The 15,399-nt window shown below is 39.2% G+C and overlaps 1 protein-coding gene and 1 long non-coding RNA gene across 13 annotated transcripts in view; one reads left to right on the plus strand and one right to left on the minus strand.

Moving 5' to 3' along the window:
* IL7 (interleukin 7) overlaps positions 1 to 4,752 on the minus strand; it is a 47,510-nt gene extending 42,758 nt beyond the window's left edge. Inside the window, exon 1 of the mRNA XM_006727295.3 lies at positions 4,619 to 4,752. Within this exon, the coding sequence (XP_006727358.1) occupies positions 4,619 to 4,628 (10 nt within the window). The 5' untranslated portion in view covers positions 4,629 to 4,752. The remainder of the gene's footprint in view (positions 1 to 4,618) is intronic.
* The window catches only part of LOC145720924 (uncharacterized), a 157,405-nt gene that overhangs the window by 43,571 nt on the left and 98,435 nt on the right, over positions 1 to 15,399 (plus strand). For 2 of the 12 annotated variants that reach the window (XR_014144247.1, XR_014144246.1), the window contains exons 2-4: positions 5,379 to 5,436; positions 11,712 to 11,807; positions 12,361 to 12,425. The exons of 6 other annotated variants lie outside the window; for them this stretch is intronic. This is a non-coding gene — a long non-coding RNA (uncharacterized LOC145720924). Of the gene's footprint in view, positions 1 to 41; positions 5,437 to 11,711; positions 11,808 to 12,360; positions 12,426 to 15,399 lie in introns of all 12 variants that reach the window. 4 more of the 12 variants (XR_014144249.1, XR_014144248.1, XR_014144250.1 and 1 more) reach the window with 3 other exon arrangements.

Here is a 15,399-nt window from a genome sequence, read left to right on the forward strand (position 1 = left end):
AAAAAAAAAAAAAAAAATCTTAAAAAAAAAATAAATATCAGGTATGAGAACAAACACAAATCTCATCTCCATATATCATGGACACTTGACAAAGTAAGAGAAACAAAATAAGACATGGAATTGATTCATAGCTGCCATTAAGAGTCTATACACATACCCGCAAAATTCACTTAGGAGATTAATGATGATGATGATGATAGTTATGTTGGAGTACCCATCATGTGCTAAGCACTTTGTTACCTTATACCTATCTGTAAAGATCAAAAGAGTCCTACAAATTGATCTTTTGTAAAAACCAGATAATAGGTGCCAGGTCTGGATTCTAACCTGAGTTTACTGCCTCACCAGAAATGGTCATAATCTTTTGATAACATGTAATTACTTTAGTCCTCTGAATGAAACCACTTCTATGTAATATTACATAGCTCTACCTCTCTCTTGTACTATTGCTCCTTCATCCTGAAGATTCTCAAAGAAGAGTCAATTGCTATTTATTTACTAGATCCTGACTTTGTAATTGGATTTGTACAGACTGCATAGATCCAAACTTCATTTTCTCTGTCTTCTCACAGGTGTCCAAAAAGGAACACTTTGGAAAGAGTAGATGATAATTTATATAGCATATCACTTGAAATGAGTTTTAAGGGGAATATAATAAAATAAATACTAGAATGAAAAAAGAGACCTTTTTTTATTCTACATAAATGTTATTTTAAAGGTCCATCTTTTATGTTTTGACAAAGGAGGTTGTTTTATTTTCTATGAGCACTACCTGTTGTGTCCTCTTCACCCCAACTTTTAGTAAGTGCTCCCCAAGTTCATATCGATCCATTTATTCATTGCATGACATTTACCAGTGCTTTCAATGGTGGCTTGGTAGAAAACTTAGTCTTTTTCATGTATTACAACTAGTTTCTCAATCCTGAAACTTAATTTGCCTTGGGGCACCTGGGTGGCTCAGTCGGTTAAGTCTCTGACTCTTGATTTCTGCTCAGGTCATGATCTCAGGGTCGTGCGATTGAGCCCCCCTTCAGGCTCTGAGCATGCAGTCTGCTTAAGATTCTCTTTCTCTCTCCCCCTCTGCCCCTGCCCTCTCTTGCATGTGCATTCTTTAAGTAAATAAATGAATGAATGAATGAATAAAATCTTTTTTAAAAAATGAAACATAATTTGCTTTGTCTAATAAGACAAAGCCATTGTTGCCATTGTTGTTAAATAGGCTAGCTCCAGATGGACTAAGCCAAAACAAAACACAGAGGGTTGGGGTATGGAGACTTGGGGTTTTTGTCTTGGTGTGACAAGGGGTTGTATGACAATGGGTTGTGTGACTAAGTGAATGACAGCATCTTTTAAGTTTAATTTCACTGATCTGTAAAATGAAAACTTTAGACTAAATGATCCTTTAATGTCCCTTTCAACTTTCAAGACCTTAATTCTAAGAATCTCCCTGGCCATCCCAATAAAGTATTTCTTTAGACTTGAAATTGCCTCATGGACAATACTGCAAACACACCCAGGGCTTCAGACCCACATCTCACATGCTCCCACCTCTCAAATTAACAACTGCAGTTTGGTCTGCAATTGAAGTCTTTTCTCCACACCATCCAGAGAATAAACATATTAATATTGCCTAGTTTGAGCATGCTTTTGACATTGTTGTCACAAGAGGAAAAAACTCTGCTTTTATTCTGTTTTGTTTCAGATTATGCATAGACATTCACCCCTTTCATGACCCTGAGCTTTTCTTTAAATTACAGAAAAGACAGACCATAAGAAATAATGCAAGGCAAGCTTGGGCCTGTGGAATTTTGTCTTTAGATTTCCTGAAGGGATTGAAACTGGAGAATTTGTTTCTCAACAGGGAATTTGGTTACACCAGAATGATGGCTGTCTAAAAAAAAAAATTCTTGTTGGTTTTTAATTTAAGCCAAATAATACATTCAATCCTCAGCTGCATAAGTTATGGGGTCAAAGTGAACATAAATTAGTTTCTACAGCCTATCAAATGCAATCTTTCATCCCTCTTTAAGACAAGTAAGTGCTTATTGAATGTCCACTATAAACATTTCATAGACCCATTTTCACTGGGAATTAAAAGAAATACTCAAAAGATATTCAGGATGGAATAGAAAACATTATCTGAATTCTGAATATATAATATGACTTGGCTTTAATATGAACAATCAGCACAAGCAATTATGCACAATTGGCAATTTGTGCATAAAGAGAAGAAAAAGTTAATAAACAGAAAACAACCATGAGTTGTATGGAAATCAGCTCGTTAAGATTACAAACATAAATTTGATTATCCTCATATAAATAAATCTAATTTCTGCCACAATCAATATTAACACTGCTCCGTAAACTCTATCCACAAATCCCATGATAAACACTTAAAGACATTTCTGCAGCCATCCTATGAGACTGCATGCAATATTTCATTTAATCTCATAACCACTTCAGGAGGTAAGTACTACCAATTATTCATATTCTGAAAATGGAGAATCTAAGGAACAAAGAAACTTTCCCCCCATATATAACATGTATAGTATGAGACAGGTTAAAGAGTTTAGAAACTCAGCTTTTAGCCACTGAGCTGAACTGCTTCCTACAAAAACAAGCGTGTGTGCGTGTGTGTGTGTGCAGTCAAGGGAATGTACAAAAACCCATCTTTTTCCACATGAACCCCACTAAGGTGCTTCCTGGTCAAGCTCTGAAACACTGCATCATACACTCCTATTTCAAGAAAAACAGACACTAGATATTTGCTCCTATGACACCAGGTTATGTGTCAGAGGTTAGACCAGAAAAAATAATCTCATGTGCATGAATGTGAATATGACATATAAATGGATCCTATAAAATAGTTTTTTCCATTTTTGTTTAAGATACTGAAACACTGATGTGGTACCATGTGTGATTCTCCTTTGTACCTGTTCAGGCTTTCTCATCTTTCTCGGTTCCCTGTTTTTATTACTATTCCATTTTTGGTCCTCAAACGTGATTAAATTATCTAAACTAGATAGTACCCTTGAGAACCACATAGTAGGGCCTCAACTACTTCAACTCCCCAGAGAAGCAGCAAAGGAAAAGTTTAAAGAGTAACTCTATCCTTAAGCTTCTTGTAAAATCTCTTGGAAATGCAAAAGCCACACATTATAATCACTATTTTTATCAGAAGTTTAGAATTCTAATGTTTTGTTTGCAAATAGCTTTTGGTAGGTGAATAATATAGATACACTTCAGGAAATAAAGCTCCTTGTTAATAATGCACATCCTCGCTTTCTTTGTTTTTGTTTTTTAACCTCGCCATTTCAAATCAGAGCTGATGCAGGGATTAGAACCAAGAGCTACAGGAAAGAAATAATTGCAGGAGATCCACGGCATTTGGAGGCAGATAGGGATATACCTAATTTCTAATTCTATACAAAACTTCTGGAGGGCACCCATTACAAATCTTTTTCCATAATCGTCTTCCATACTCTACCCACCCCACCCGCTTTATGTTGTTACTGATCTGGTACTTCTTGGCTATGCCAAGTCAAGATTCTTTAATACCTATGAGGGAGGAAAGGCTCTTTTGATCTAACGGTGTAGCCTGCAAAGCGCACGCACAGGCCAGGCATGAAACGGAAGAGCAATTTGCTCCCTATTCCCGCACCCTCCTCCACCACCACCCCCCTTTTTTTTTTGCATGAGGAAGTATTTACTATAAAATATTCTAATTTCCCTCACTAGATCTTCGCCCCTCACATCTCCTTTTCTCCTTTTTTTCCCATCCAGTAAACTTTTTGGCTCTTTCCCTTGGCCGTATGGGAATCCAGCTCGCTCGCCTCAGCTCTGCCCTTGTCCGTAGTCCACACGAATAAAAATATATTAGATCTCGGCCAAGGTCTAGAATTTAGACTCAAGCCTATTTAATCCTGCCTCCACCAAGGAGCACCCAAATAGGAAAAAACAGAAACCCGAAACTCGCCTTTCTCGGTGCCAGCCCGAGGACTTGGGTTCCCGGCAAAGGGCACGAGGTACTGCCCCAGTCGGAAACTCCCAGCCTCGCTGAGGGGGCGAAACGGGGCTTTCCAGAGACCTGTCCCCATAGGGTTTAAAAGCGCGTCCCGTGGGAGCTTCGCTTTCACTTCTCTAGAGAGTAGGGAACTGCACGAGCTCAGGTAACTGGCCCCTCCCCGGGCATCAGTGAGTAATTGGGCGCCGCCAGGAGCACGGGTACGGCGGGCAGGGCGCCGGGTTGACAGAGGGCAGCGCTGGCTCGGGAAGACTGACGGCGAGCCACTGGCTACCTCTGAGACCTGGTTGCGGGCTCCACCGCTGAGCAGCGCGGACGCTGCAGCGCCGCGTCTCGGGACGCAAAGGCGGCGTCGGGGACGGCTTCTCGCCGTGGGCTAGGCGCAGCAGTCCCGACTGCAAGTGGCGGCTGTGGGCCAGGGTGCCGAAGCGCGGCTGACGCCTGCCGGTGGGAGAGCCAGTGCTCTCGGCAGGTCCAAAGTACAAGGCTCGGCTGTTCCCGGACGCGCCTGGGCGCGGGGCCCGGCGACGCGTCCTGGAGTTCCCCCGGCGTGCCGGGCGCGCGGACTGGTGCGCCTGGGAGAGGAGCGCTTACCATGGAACATGGTCTGCGGGAGGCGGGCGTGGTCATGATGACCGCAACTGCAGCAGGAGCAAGCTCTCACCGCCCATAGTCGCTGCCAGAACCCTGGTCTTCCGCGGAGTTGCCGGGAGTCCGTGCCGGGTAGGGCGGCCTCTGCCGCTGGTTCCTCTCACCCACGCCGCGCCTGCTGCTTCATCCATCCCAAGGGGGGCGGCACACACCACGGCCCGGCTCTGCGCTTTGCCTTTCCCATAACTTCCGTAGGATCAGCCGGCAGTGTACTTTCAGTTTCTACTTTGCGCCGGGTCTGCAGGTTTGATCTTTGGGTTCACCACGGAGGTGCCTGCACCGCCCCACCTCTCTTGAGCACCTGCGTCCTCCCCTAGCTCTTCTTGTGCACCTGAACCGGGACCAGAGGAGGGCGCGAATCTCCAAAGCACCACCCACAGGAGGAATGAGCTGGCCTTCTGAATGAGAACAATTCGAGGCAAAAGACTTTCCAAATGACCTCTAACCGTCTTGGCAAAGCTAGGCGACAGGGATCTAAATGTATTGGTTGCTAATCTGTGGAAGCCACAAACGTGTAGGGCGAAAGCTGGGCAATTGCAAGCCTACGCCACCAAGGAGGCGTCGCAGGTCTTGCCACGGATGTAGTGGACGATGCCAAGTCGTCTCGAAAAAAAAGAAAAAGGAAGTAAAGAAAGATTAAAAGGGTCACGCCCTCCGCCCCTCAAACTCTGTAATCAGTCTTTTTCTGCCCTGTGTTTTGTAGATGCACCTGCCCAGGTGAGACCTCAAAGAAAAATAATCCTGTGGGTGCATCTAATCTGGTAAGTGGTATGTTTGGACCCGAAACACAAAGCCCAGATTAGGTGGAGAAAATGGAGACTGACTATAATAGTTGATAACTATGACTCCCACCTATGCATTTATCTGAATTGACCAATAAGTCATACTAACCATTTTTACTCTGTTTTACTGAGGAGTTAATTTTTTTTCTAAGCCTGAATTATTTTAGTATTTCCTGTTTGAATTTGTTTTCTGATATTCTGCAGGAACCCTGCTTAAAAGAAGGTGGGTAAAGTAGTAAGGGTGATGATGATAACAGCTATCATTTATCTAGCATTTGCTCTGTACTAATATTGTGCTAAGCATTATATATATATGTATATATATATATATATATATATTTCCTCTCATGCAAAATTTTCTATGAGTAGACACTTTCCTTATCCGCACTTCACAGATGTGGGAACTGAGACTTCCTTAAGTAACTTGCCAGAGTTCACTTAGCTGGTTAGTAACAGAGCTTGGACACAAACCTCCTGTATTCTGGCTCTAGAGTTCATGCTTGCAGCCTCTGTGTTAGCCGTCCTTGTGAACAATGTGGAAATTGATGCCCGGAGAGAGACAGGGTCAGGTATCATGTGGGTATGTCTTTGCCCCACTGTGGGGGACCTCAGGAAAGCTTTTTGGGGTTTCTGAGTTCTGAATTGAGACTCAGGCGGGAACTAACCTAGGGATGTGAACATTCCATATTCAGTTATAGTGTGAACAAAGAAAAGAGGAAAAGAAAGAAGGGAGAAAGAAGAGAGTAACAGTGAGAGTGAGACAGAGTTGCTCAAGCCTGAAGCTTGGATCTCCATTTCCTCTTTTAGTCTCACTTCTTACATCCTATCCATAGGCAAGTCTTGTCAACTCTACCTCTAAAATAAATCCTGAATCCAATCTGTCCACTCTGTGAATTGCACATGGGCAAACCATTAAAACCCTGCTGTCTGGGGGATCTTTCAGCTTTCACTCTTGCTTAGGACCCCTTCACTCTCCTCATAGCAGCAAGATATTTGATTTATGCAGTGCCATCTTCTGTGACCACCCTCTGGCCACTTGCCACTGTGCACCAAGCCTTTGAGGTTGTCCTGTGTGATCTGGGTGTTACTGTCTTCTCTGACCCCCTCTGGTACACGACTCACTCCGCTCCTGCTGTGTTCTTCCCTGTGCTCAGCCAAGCCTCTGTCCACTTAGAATAGTATCCAGTACACAGGTATTCAGAAAGTATTGTTGAGTGACAGAATGAGAGAGAACAACTGTATGAGAATGCATGAATGAGAACATGCATGAAGAGAAAATATGTAAAGGCAGAAGGGAAATAGAAGGAAAGGAGGGAAGGAGGAGGAGGAGGAGGAGGAGGGAAGCAACTGAGAACAGGAGACAGAATGGGGTGGGAAAAGTCAGGTATTTCCATTTGACTGGATCCTAGAGTGGGAGGTGGGGAGTGGAAAAACAGGAGTGACTTTTAAAAATGAATTCTATAACTAAACACAGCTAGATTGGTTATTTATTAGTTTAAAATCCCTGACAGCAGCATTGAGGTATGTAATTGCACACAGCCTGCACTTTTTTTTTTTTTTTGCACTTTTTTTTTTAAATACTTTTCAGGGACAGATAAAAGAGCATCCATCAATAACTTCCTCAAGAGGAAATCTGTCTTCCTTTTTCATGAAGTCACCATAAAACCCGGCAGAATAAGGGCTTATGCATAAGTGAACTTTTGGAAATCATGAAAGGAAATTATTCAGAGCTCCAGGAGAGGACATGTAAATTCTATCCTAAACTCTGACCCCAAATGTTATTTTTCTGTGTATGAGAGGATTAACAGCATTTTGAAAGAATTCCAAAATGAAGTCTTAAATTAGTGGTTGATATTTTTGATAAGCTAAACATTATTTTTTATAAGACAGATGGACAAGGATCAGGGACACCTGGGTGGCTCAGTCAGTTGGGCATCTGCCTTTGGCTCAGGTCATGATCTCAGGGTCCTGGGTTCGAGTCCCACATCAGGCTTCCTGTTCAGCTGGGGAGTCTGCTTCTCCCTCTGCCCCTCTTCCCTGCTCCTGTTCTCCCTCGCTCACACTCTCTCTCCCTCTCAAATAAATAAATAAAATCTTTTTTAAAAAAGACAGATGGACTAGGATTAAACATTCTATGAATTTTTATATGCTAATGCTTTATGCTTAGAGAAATGGAGTGGTTATTATATTATTATAATGTTCACTCATAGACTCAATGAATTGTGCAGAAAAGTCAACACAGAAACAAAACAGTACATAGTTGTGACTTACAACCAATACATATTAGGAGGGAAGACATCATCTCAGAATGATTTATACAATGTAATAGAAAACATTGAAATAAAATGATATAAATGTCTACTTAAAGGGAGAATTGTTAAAGATTCATCAATGTTTTTTTTAATTTTTTTCAATCTTCAGTCAAATTAGTCAATCAGTGGTAAACCTGAAAATATTTTCTTGATTAATTATCTGAACTATTTTTGCTCAACCTAATATGACTATTGTTTATAGTCTGAGATCTGAATGTTAGCTATCTTTCTGTCTATGGATATTTTTTGAGGTTCCTATGGTTTAATTTAATGGCTTAATTTTCCAGGCATAATACTCAACGTATTTCAAACATAGACACACACACAGACATACCACATACACATAAAGCCTCCACGTGTTCTATGCAGTCACACAGCAGCCTGTGCGTGGAAGGGCTCCTTGCTTGGTTTAATACTCTGCTGATCACTGTCTTGGAATTCTTAATTATTTTTGGACAAGGGGACTTTCATTTGCACTTTGCACTGGGCCCTGCAAATTCTGTAAATGATCATGCACACACATACATGCGTATCTTCAAGGTGGTTTCAGTCTGGTGGGGAAAACATATGTTAAATGTGTGACTTTAAAGATAAAGAATATTATGAAAAGGAAAGGATGAGATGTATTTCAAACAAGGGCTTAAGGCAATCTAGACCCATTTTAAAAATTAATGAAACTAGGACCCAAAAAAGGTTAATATACCTGTCTAGTGGAAAAAACAGCTATAAGTGGATAACTTATAATTCTAAATCATATCTGTTTGATTTTCAAGCCTGAGCTTGAGAATGGATTTTAAATTTTTATCAAATGACTGCTGAGAATCTATTTACAAGGTCATGTTTTTTCTTATTGTATTTTAAAGAAACTATAAATTTACCATAATGCTAAATTCAAGTTGCTGATATTTAACAGCCTTTTGCAATTTTATTTGTAATTGGTATAGGTCTGTTCTTTATATTATATTTAACTAGGCTTGGGCTATTTTGTCAGATTTTCTTAGTCTCATAAAGGGATTTGGAAATTCTATTGTTTTCTAAAACTGTATTTAATCATTATATGAACTATTTGTTTCTGGATGACTGACTAGAGTTTAACAATAAAACATACTTAATTTCATGGGATGCAGCCAAAGGATAGGATGAAACTGTCAGTTTGAAGCATTAGAAGAGTCAAAAGAAAAAATTTCCTTATAAGGCTGAATCAGAATATTAAGAACCCTGCCAAAAATGTGTATGGAGCTATGAAAATGAATGAAATCATCCAACTTAGAAGAGATGAGAGAGAGAGCTAATGCCAGGAGGGACCATGAGACACAAACATTAGGGGTAGTTGGAGAAATGGGTGCCCACCAGCAAACTGACAAATAGCGGACAGCAGACTAGGAGAGGCAGAAGTCAGTGTCCCAGGATAGAATTTCAAAATAGGTTAAGTAGTCAGAATCTCCAAATGTCACAAAAAGATCAAACAAAAGGAAGATTGAAACATGTGTCCACTGATGTGGCAGAGTAGAGATTGTCTGTGGTCCACATGACAGCAATTTGAGAAGAGCGGTATAGATAGAGACAATATTCCAGTTTGTGGAATACAAGGGAAGATGCAAAGAGAGGAGACAACTTTTAAAAGATCTGTGGTAAAGATAAAAGAAATAGGGTAATGGTTTGAAAGGCATGTAAAGCATAATGGAGGTTTCCGTTTCCATGCATGAGAGGTACTAGAGCGTATTTATATAATTATAATTCTAAACAATCAGAATCCATTATGAATCTGGTGCCTCATTTTATGCTTCTTATTGAAATGTCCCCTCTGACCTCACCTGCGTACTCTGGGTTGAGTATTGGCTAGTGTAAGAGAGAAATATTTCCCAAATTGTCTTTCACAAGGAGGAGCAGTATCTTATGTAGCTTGTATTGTCCAATCCTTTTTCACACTAATGGATATGTTTTTTGTCAATTAGAGTTTTCTTTTATATACTAAATTTTGGAGGGACTGTGCTTTTAATCATTGCCTTTATGGATGATTAATTAAAGAAGATTACACTTACGACAATTTGCTTCATGGAAATTATTTGAAGAAAATGGAAAAGTATTTTCCTTTATTACTTTAAAATCCCTGGACAGACCCCCTTTATAATAACATTCAGTTACTATGTGAAGATGTTGAGTTGTTCTTATGAGCTTTTTGGACAACAGCGACAGTGTCTTACTCAACCTGGAATTCTTTGAAGTCGACAGAATTACTTTCAAGTTACAAATTCTTCCCATGTATGACTTGTAGAAAAGGGAGATACCAGACTGCACAGGTCTTGACTTGCTGTTCTCACAGAGAATCAGTGCTCTGGGCAAACCTGTGTTAATATCCAAGAATGTTATAATAAAAACTACTGACTGACATTGATATGTCTAAGGTTCTGGTAGGCTTGTCAAAATTCTTATTTAATATAAATTTAGGCTTTTTAAAAGATTTATTTATTTTAGAGAGAAAGAGCATGCGTGAGCATGGGGCGGGGTGGAGAGAGAGGGAAGGGAGAGAATCTCAAGCAGATTCCTCGCTGAGCACAGAGCCCACACGGGGCTCTGTCCCAGGGTCCTGAGATCATGACCTGAGCCAAAACCAAGAGTTGGTTGCTTAACTGACTGAGCCATGCAGGCCCCCAATTTGACTTGTTTTTCTAATATGGAGGGCTGTTTGTCCTATTTAAATCCTTTTATTGTTAGATTAGAAAATTAGTTCAATCTGACTCTCCTTCAGGCAAGCCAAGTTGTTCCAGCACATTTATCATTGCGTTGGACTGTGATTGGACTCTCAGAACATCCATTAACTCGTATATGACATGGAATGATTAAGTGTATTGCAGTAGTAATTAAGTTCATAAAGAGTAATCTAAGAAGAGCTTGTACTTCCCTGAGTTCTCAGGGTATCAGTCATTGCTCTATGCCAACAGTGTGTTGATTAACTGGCATCCCAAAAGCCTGGAACTACATTAACATGCTTGCCTAAAATTTTAATATATTAGCTGGTAGTGACATTAGCTGGTAGGACACCTCCATGAGAAGAGCACAAAAATGGAAGTTTTCGAGAGACCAAAACACTGAGCTCTTGAGTTTGGTTTATCAGAAAATGATTTCTTCAAACAATGGAGCAGAGTGTCTTCGGTTTCTTGAGTAATATGCTCTATGAAATGGCGGTGATATGCTTTGATTTCCTTGTTTCTTTTACTATGTTAGCAATTCTCCCTAATGTTTAACTAACAAATGTTCTAATTTCTTCCTCATTAGGTTATTTTTCTGACCAACACTTTTTTTCCTAAATTGTTTTTACCAGTGAAATGTAGTATTTTCTATTATTATTTCCTTCTTTTCAAAATGATATTCTGTGTCATTTTCATTCTGAGACTTTTAGACTTTTATTCAGATTAGAAAAGTGAGGATCCTTTGCTTCTAATTCCAAACTAACCCATATTAGAACTCTTTAAAAAATTTAAAAGTAAACTTTATGAAATTAGGGCTGTTTACCAAATACAAATATATCCTCATGTATTAAACTATTTGAACTTACCTTTAAGCGTTTAAGTATATATTTTTTCATTTTACGTACGTGATCCAAGTGGCCTACGATGAGACCTACGATGAGGCCTACGATGAAACCAAAAAACAAGACAAAAACAAATATTGTGTGTACTGGTACATTGATCATTTAAGAATGGTCCTCTGAGACTAGAGGTTTTTGCAAGCATTGTTCAATAGCCAGATATAAATCAGTGACTTTAAAGTAAGATCCCCAAACAATCAAAACAAAATTGAGGACTCTCAAGAGCCACAAGACACTATCAGAAGGTGAAAAAAGATTAAAGGCCCAAAGAAATCTTAGGAGGTTGAACCTAGAAAAGCGTTAGGTGATATGGAGTAGAGCAAGTTCATACTTTTCTTACTGTTATGTTGCAGTTTGCAAGCTCCTGGGAGCCTCTCAGGTGTAATCTGAAACTGGCCCATGTCCTCAGAGGAGAGGGAAAGTCAGAAGAAAGACGCAGTCCTCTCCAGGTGGGCAGGGGGCTTGTCTTGGGTGGCAATAAGACAAGTAGATCTCCACACCTGCCCACCAAATCTTAAAAGTTTATATAAATACGTTAACTGGATTCAATCACATATACCATCTAGATGGTCTCAACACCACATCACTACTTCAAGGCTGTATCCTTGGCGCAGACTCTGGGAAGAGGGGAGGCAAGCAGAACCTATATTCCAAGGGATGGGGGCAAAGGGGGCAGTGAGGAATCTCTGATTTGGGGATCCAGTTCAAGGTCAACTAGTAGTCACATCCTCCCAGCGACCTCTTCCAACATATTATTATAGTTGTTTTGTGTTAATATTGATTGAGACTACTTATCTTCTTTATGCCTTTAGTTTTCTCTAGGTCTTTTGATACCCTTAATAAATATTTGTTTTGACTTTAATTTCACTTAATACAATTTTTCCCTCCCCCTAATCTTTATTGAATATTAAACTGTAAAAGGAAATAAACCTCATGACACACCTGTTCTTGCAAGCAGCTCTTTTTGGCAGTTCTCATTTGGTATTTTATCTTACTGTGTAGGTGCTGCTAATTCAATACACCGTATCATTAAATGGAATTAATTGGACCTTTGCTTTTCCATGGTAGTAAGTACCAGCTCAAACAGTGTGTGTTTCTGAAATGTATTGTTGCCAAAGTGATGAATATCTTCCACAGAAAAAGCACCAACAGAATTTGGTATAGCTGTTCTGGCAGTGCAGAACAGTTACCAGAAATAAAGGTCAAATAGCAAGCGCAAAATGGTAATCAGTTTCACTCTTCATTCTGAACTGCTTTTACCTGCTTACTACTATATATGTGTTATATACACTCTAGGAAGAGGTACAAAGGAAATGTCATAAAGATTGCTTTTACCATCCTGAGCTTCATTAATCAGGGGTTACCTTTTTTCCTGAGAATAGTCAAGATTAGCACATAAATGTCCTCAAGTCTTTCCCAACCCTAAATAACCCTTCTTTTAATCCTACACATAGTTATCAAGTAACACGATGTGGCATATACCCTGTTCTTGGTACTTGGAATATATCAGTGTATGAAACGGACAGAAATAATTTCTGGTAAATGGAGTTTACATTCTAGGAGAGGAGATAATAAACAAGAAAAAAGTAAAAATTATATAAAATTTAGAAAATTACTAAGGTAAATGGTTAAAAGAAGGATCAGGGCAGGGGATTTGTGCACGTGGAGGGGAGGGGGGTGGGAAGAAAGGTGGGAATTTGAATAGGCTTTAGTAAGAAGTTGACATTTGAACAAAGACTGGAAGGAGGTGATTCAGTGAGTCACATGGATGTCTGTAAAAAGCATCTTCTGAAGAGAAAAAAATTCAGCACCAGAGCTCTAGGGCAAAGAATGCCTGGAGCCATCAGGCTGTCTGCTTCTAATTACTCTCCTTCCTCCTTCCTTTCTTTTGTACAGACTCACTAACTAGTTTATACTTAGAGTTTCCACTCCTATTCATTTTCACTCCACCGCACCCTGACTTCTGTCTACCATGTCTCAGGTCCTCAGTGAACTAGTTGGTTAATTGTTGATGATGTTACTTCTTTTTTTTTTTTAATTTTATTATGTTATGTTAATCATCATACATTACATCATTAGTTTTTGATGTACTGTTCCATGATTCATTGTTTGTGTATAACACCCAGTGCTCCATTCACTACGTGCCCTCTTTAATACCCATCACCAGGCTTCTTAAATTGACTTTTAAAAATTATAAAAGCAGACATATAAAGTATAAACATTTAACAAATGGAGACAAGCAAAAATTTAAAAATTAACACTCCCTCTAGACATTACATTTTTGATGGCCATGCTGTTAATATATAATTTTTAACCAAAATGAGATCATACTATACATATTGCTCTGCAACATGCTTTGTTTTCATTTACCTGCCTCTATCTTTATATATCAGTTATTCTTGTCTAATACCTAGATATCAGATTTCCAAAATTGACCTCCAAACATCTATTACATTGGAGCTTTGGTTTCCTCTTTTAGTAGATTATTATTTAGAGACCACAATCTGGGCACTAGAAGTGCTTATTGCTTCTAGACCATTTCAGTAGTCATAGCAGGGAAAATTACAGGTTGGTGTTGATCTTTCTAACTACATTTTAATAATTCAGCTTTTTTTCACTTCATTTAGAATGTTATCAACTTTCTCTTTCACTGAAGGATATTAATATTAATAAATTTAATTCCTTATTTTTAAACAACAGATATAAAGTAGTTGCAAAACATTAATACTAATATTATATTAAACAATATATCTTCTAATGGAATTTTAAATTGTCTACATAGTTCTTTCTATTCCTTGAACACATCACTCTAAGGACATATATAACATCAAAATGCTGTATTCCAAGTCATTTAAAATCAATTTTTTAAACTTATGGTTATTTTACCAATTTAACATATGATAGGTTCAGTTGTTTTCAATGGTATTTTTAAAATTTAGCTGCATAGAAAAACCTACTACAGAAGTTCTGTGTGGCAGGTTCTACTTCTCTTTCCTCTTCTATCCCTTTTTTTCTTCCCCCTGGAGGAAAACATTTTCTCCATATCAGAGCATAGAGATCTTTTCTGTTTTTGTTTTTGTTTTTGTAATAGCTGCATTATATATAAATGGCCCATAATTTTTTCAACCATCATCTACTCCTAGCCACTTGGTTTGGATGCTATCTTATAAAAGCACTTTAGGTACATCTTACCACTTAGTCTCCTTGACATCTCAGAAGCATTGGACACTTAATCACTCCTTCCTGGAATATTTTTTCCCTCCTAGGTTTCCATGGACATCCCTAATTTTTATCTTGTTAGACTTAAAATCTTTCCTTCTTATTCTCTGGACTCTCTTCTTCTGCCAGCTGTAACATTTCTATTCTTCAGGGTTCTGCCCTCACTTCTCTCTTCTCATGCTGCATTCACTTCCTGCGTTACTACATTCACTCCGATGATTTTAGCCACCGTTTATGCTCATTGCCCATGTTTTTTGTTTCTAGGCTAGTCCTACATGACCTTAAATTCCAATTCTGTTACCCAACAGTCTATGGTGCATCTTCCTGAGTTTTTCAAAAGTATCTCCAACTCAACCTATACCAACATATACTTATTTCTACTGATTTTTTCTCATTCTATATCCTTCCAAAATATATAGTTCAATTGTACATTTTATCCCCCAGGCTGGGAACCTAAGAGTGATAACATTAACCACTAAATCCTACGTGATATTATTTGCTTGCTACTAACTGTCCTCTCTCATCCATTCTTGCTGCCTTTGTTTAGGGACTAGGAATCACTCTCCACTACAAAACCTCCTTAAAAGATGTTTTTGAAAAAAATCGGACTGTCACTCCCTGCTTAAAGTTTTTTCAATGATTTCATGTTTCCTAAGGGCAGGGTCCCTAGGCAGTCAGCATGGAATACAAGGTTCTTCATAATTTAGCTCCACCCTCCTGCCATCCAGTTATTTAGACGGACACTTCACCGGCATCCTGAATCCTCCAGCCATTCAGACTCTCAGGCTTTCCCAGCTCTGTATCTGCTGTTCTTGTAGCCTA

Source organism: Leptonychotes weddellii, chromosome 4 (genome assembly GCF_054177405.1).
Source record: "Leptonychotes weddellii isolate Sample4059 chromosome 4, ASM5417740v2, whole genome shotgun sequence".
Classification (NCBI taxonomy): Eukaryota; Metazoa; Chordata; class Mammalia; order Carnivora; family Phocidae; genus Leptonychotes; species Leptonychotes weddellii.